The 4930-nt window shown below is 46.3% G+C and overlaps 1 protein-coding gene across 1 annotated transcript; it reads left to right on the plus strand.

The window, feature by feature from the left end:
- Positions 1-2714: 2714 nt before the first annotated feature.
- On the plus strand, positions 2715-4562 carry LOC102819916 (CMRF35-like molecule 6-like). Its single transcript, XM_006869686.1, has 3 exons — positions 2715-3057; positions 3842-3896; positions 4406-4562. The coding sequence occupies exons 1-3, from the start codon at positions 2715-2717 to the stop codon at positions 4560-4562; spliced, it is 555 nt and encodes a 184-aa protein (XP_006869748.1).
- The last annotated feature ends 368 nt before the right edge of the window (positions 4563-4930 follow it).

The raw sequence follows: 4930 nt of genomic DNA on the forward strand, positions 1-4930 counted from the left end.
CCAAAAAATTTAGGGAACAGCTTACCTAACTAGAAGAGATCCATATTTGTGCCCATTCCAAAGAGAGGTAACCCAATAGAATATGGAAATCATTGGTAAATATCATTAATATTGCATGCAAGTAAAATTTTGATAAAGATAATTAAAAAATGGCTGTAACCACATATTGACAGAGAACTGTCAGAGGTTCAAACTGGATTCAAAAGAGGATGTGGAATGAGATATACAATTGCTGACATCAGATGGATCTTGACTGAAAGCAGAGAATACCCGAAAGATGTTTACTTGTGCTTTATTGATTATGTAAAGGCTTTCAATGGTGTGGATCAGGACATGGATTATATGGACAATGTTGCAAAGGATGAATATTGTGAAACATTTAATTGTGCTCAGGTGGAACCTTACATAGACCAAGAGGCAATTGTTTGAAAAGAACAAGGGAACACTGAGTGGCTTAAAATTAGGGAAGTTGTGTGTCAGGGTTGTGTTCTTTCACCATACTTATTCAGCCGTATGCTGTACATATAATCTGATAAACTTTATTATATGAAGAAGAATGTGGTTATCAGGATTGGAGGAAGACTAATTAACAACTTGTGATATGCAAATGATACAACCTTGCTTGCTGAAAGTGAAGTGTTAAAATACTTACTGATGAAGATCAAAGACCACAGCTGTCAGTATGAGTTGTACCTCAATGTAAAGAAAACAAAAATCCTCACTGTTGGACCAATAAACAACATCCATATAAATGGAGAAAAGATTGAAGTTGTCAAAGACTTAATTTTGCTCAGATTACCCATCAATACTCAAGGAAGCAGCAGTCAATCAAACAACATTAGGCAAATCTGTTGCACGAGACATCTTTAAAGTGTTCAAGAGCAAATACGTTAGTTTGAGGACTATGTGCTCTTGACCCAAACCATGCAAAAGATGGACAGTGAATAAGGAAGACTGTAGAAGAATTGATGCATTTGAGCTATGGTTTTGAAGGAGAACATTGAAAGTATCATGGACTGCCAAAAGAATCAACAGATCTGTGTTGGAAGAAGTACAGGCAGATTGCTCCTTGGAAGCCAGGATGGCCAGACTTCATCTCTTATACTTTGGACATATTTTCAGGAGGGACCGTCCCTGGAAAAGGACATCTTGTTTGGTAAAGTGGAGGGTCAGAAAAAAAGAGGAAGACCCCCATTGAGGTGCATTGGCACAGTGGCAGCAGATACAGGCTCAAGTGTAGTAAATATTGAGAGGTTAGCACAGGACCAGGCAATATCACTGACTAGGTACTGACATGATGGCACCTAACAACAACAACAACAACAAGAAAATCATAACTTCCTCCCATGTTTAAAAGCTTATTTGTAAAGACTTAAAAATTATCCTGGTATATTTTCTTTTAAATTGTGTATTATCATCTTCTCTGTTGTTTTGTTGATATTATCATTTGCTCCTTCCAAAAAAAATCTGTTGGTCAATGAATATATTAATTCCACTGTTTGCTAATTTGTCCATGTGTGCATGAGATTCATTCCTTCTTCCCTTAGGTTGCTGGATGTCCTTGCCAACTTCCTGAGTGTTCTGGGATATAATTAAGATGAGACTTTGGGATCCTAAAGCAAGACAGTAAGACACCAGGGGAGCATCCCTGCAGAGGAGTTACAGCAATAGTGACAATCCAACCCTAGAATGCTCTCCAGTGCCCTGTGTTTAGGGTTAGCAAGTTGGGGAGGAGGGTTGTAGGTGTTGGGTGGGAGGAAGCCCAGAAAGGCAAATTAGGAGGATTGTCAATAAGTGTAATTGTGCCAGGTAAATGGGGAGGTAAAACGGAAGGTTTCTTATATCTCACTCTAAAGTATAATGACACCCTTACAGGTGAAGTAGAACCTCTCAGAGTCCTGGTGAAATCTTCACCTCCAATGTGTCAGGTGCAAGGTGCTCTAAGGCTGCTTTTAAGAGAAGAAAAGTGAATCCAGAAAGAGAATGAGAGGGAGATCGACCAATCAAGAGAAGTGAGAAAAAAGTCAACTTTCTTGAAAATGAACTGGGTAAACTAAAGTAAGGCCCAGGGTGAAGTGACGAGAGTGTCCAGGAAGCCCGCTGTGTGTGAGTGGTTTGGGTTTTGTGGTCCAGCTCAGATGCTCTGTTGCTGCCTTGGCCTCACTGGCATTGCTGTGCTCCTTTCTAACCCGCCCCTTCTCCGTATGGAGAGTGCTAGGACCCTACATGGCTTCACAGCTTTGGAGACCATGAAAAGGTCTTTTCAATTTCATGTCCATGAGTCTTTTTTGATCCACGAGTTTTATTAAGTGCACCCAGCATGTTTGTTAAAAGGATTTGATCACCCTATTTCTGTCCTGGTTTACATCAGTATGCATGGAACAGAGGGGCGGGAGATGCAAGGAGCTGTTGTCAGTCCTGGAGGGCCTTTCTGGTGAGAGCACGGTGCTTAGAGGAGGGGTTCTTACAGTTCTGGGGAGTTTGGGAATGGAAGGTCTGTGGTCGGTGAGGAAGATAGGAAGAGCAGCAGGAAAGGAGATTGGAGTCTGAAGGAGGGGCTACTGTGCTGGAAATCTTGGGGTGACAGAGGGCAGGGTGTGATGGGGGGCTGGTGTGGAGGGGGGATGAAGCTTCAGGAGGACTGACCCCTGGAGCCCACTGACCCAGGCCCGTCCAGGTGAGGAGCTGGGACTGCCTTGTGTTTTTCAGGCTGCATGACACTGAGCGGCCCCAGTACCGTGATGGGCACTGAGGGAGGATCTCTGACAGTGAAGTGTCACTACGAGAAGGAATTTGTGGAGCACAGAAAATACTGGTGCAAAGGAAACTATGAGAGCCTATGCCAGAAGATTGTGGAGACCGGGGGGACAGTGAGAAAGAAGACGAAGGGCCAAGTGTCCATCGAGGACAATTTTGACCAGCTCAGCTTCACAGTGACCATGAAGGAACTCACAGTGGAAGACGATGGCATATACTGGTGTGGGATTGAAAAATCATGGCTCAGTGATGAATCAGGATTCGATCTTGTCTTCAAGGTGGTGGTGTCTGTGTCCCCAGGTGAGCTCTCCTATCCCCCTTCCCCCCATCAGCACCAGGGCTGCCTGAACAAGCTCAGTCAGAATAGTTGGGGCAGGTCTCAGATGAGAGACTGGGGGCGGGGGGGAACCGCATGTGAGTGTATGTGTGTGTGAGAGAGAGAGCCCCCAAGCTCAGCTGGCCTTGCCCTGACTTTGTAGATATCTCAGTGGGCCTGGGCAGCAAGTGACAGGGTATGACCGAACCCAGAGAGCAGTGGGGACCTTGTGCCTTCTGCCCCTACTCAGGAGGTTGAAAGCAGAGCCTGCAAAGAAGGGAGAGGTCAGTCCCCCAGAAACTCAGAGCACATGGGGGGCAGAGCTGAGTGGAGGGGCAGGCAGGGTCAAATGGGGACTCTAACACCTGACAGACCAGATGTACAGTCTGGACACAGACTCGCCGCTGTGTGGCTGGGCCTGAAGCAGAGGGGACAGGTGAGAGAGAGGTTAGAGGCTCTCAGGATGGAATCTAGACTGCTGGGGTGTCTGGGCTCTGCCTGGAAATGCTCCCTGGGCTAACCAGGAGCTCCAGGGGGAGACTTTGGCCCCAGACTCCCCTGTGCTGGCCTTTCCTCAGTGAGCATGCTGTGTGAACCTACCAGAAAGGACTGGTGAGCAGCGGGGAGGGTCATAAGAGAGGTCCTGAGTCTGATCTGTGTTTCCAACACCAGCACCAACGTCAAAGACACCTGCAAATACCACTCTAACTACAGCCTCCAAAGCCACAGTGGAAGGTCTACCTGTGTCGTCCACTCTGCTGCCTACAGAAAGTGCCACCCACAGTCCCAGCAGTCAGAACTCCAACCCGAGCCGGTGGCCATGGTAAGGTACTGTGACCCAGAGGTAGGTCTTCTCAGCCTAGGCTTACTTCCTGTCCAGTGGTCCAAACGTGGGCCAGTTAAGGGCTGGGCTCACACCCATGGGCTAGAACCTTAGGGTCCCCTGCTTTTGTGTGAAAAAAGAGGAACATAATGTATATTTGCATTTATATAAAAAGTCTCTGGGTGATACAATTCCATATCTACTGGGTACTGGGGCTCTGCATACACTGAGGCACACAAACAAAGTTGCAGGCCCCACCTGAATCCTTGGTCTCCCTCATGCCATCTTCATGGCTGGGTCCTTCCTCATGTTCCCAGTCCTAAGTTAAGAGGTAGGCACAGCAGTCCTTTGAGTGGTCAAGTGGGCAGATGTTCTTGAACCTTCCAGAGTTGGTCTTGATGTGAATTATTGGCGACACAGGACCTGGGCTCGTAGACAGGAAGAAGAGAAGGCTTAGAGCGTATCCCCTGGAGAAGGCAGCTCACTGTCTGTCACCATGTCCCCCACAGGTCTCTGCTCTGCAATATCCACTTCCTGCTCCTGGTCTTCCTGAAGGTGCCCCTGTTCCTGAGCATGCTCAGTGCTGTCCTCTGGGTGAACAGATCCCAGACGTTGAGGGGGAAGTTGAGAACCAGTAACACAGAGACAGACCCTCAGGGGGACTGAGAATCCTCTCAGTAATCAGAAAACTCTACAATATGTCATACACATTTAGTAATTTATCTCATACCGTTAGCAAAGAGTATTCTTCAACACCTGCTCGCCCACCTTATGTTTAAGAATGAGCACATCGCCTTGACTTGTTTTTTTATGCCTAGTCTGAGACAGGCATCCACCTTCCTTTGTTCACAGAGATAAATTCCACTCAGTTATAACAACTCCCTCCTTTCCCCAATGACCTGCTTTGTAGCTTCTGACAGATGTTGATTTCTGTGGATCTCTTTCTGAGTTCTTTGTTCTCTTTCATTAGTCTATTTCCTTATCCCTGAACCAATGCAACATTGTTTCAATATCTACAGCTTTTTAAAAATATC

Source organism: Chrysochloris asiatica, unplaced genomic scaffold (genome assembly GCF_000296735.1).
Source record: "Chrysochloris asiatica unplaced genomic scaffold, ChrAsi1.0 scaffold00132, whole genome shotgun sequence".
NCBI classification, from domain to species: Eukaryota; Metazoa; Chordata; class Mammalia; order Afrosoricida; family Chrysochloridae; genus Chrysochloris; species Chrysochloris asiatica.

Excerpts from the sequence above, each read along its gene's own strand:
- LOC102819916 (XM_006869686.1), top strand. The coding sequence starts at position 2,715 with ATGACACTGAGCGGCCCCAGTACCGTGATGGGCACTGAGGGAGGATCT. Across the intron at positions 3,058-3,841 it reads GGTGGTGTCTGTGTCCCCAG|AAAGTGCCACCCACAGTCCC; the intron begins GTGAGCTCTCCT and ends TGCTGCCTACAG. Across the intron at positions 3,897-4,405 it reads AACCCGAGCCGGTGGCCATG|GTCTCTGCTCTGCAATATCC; the intron begins GTAAGGTACTGT and ends TGTCCCCCACAG.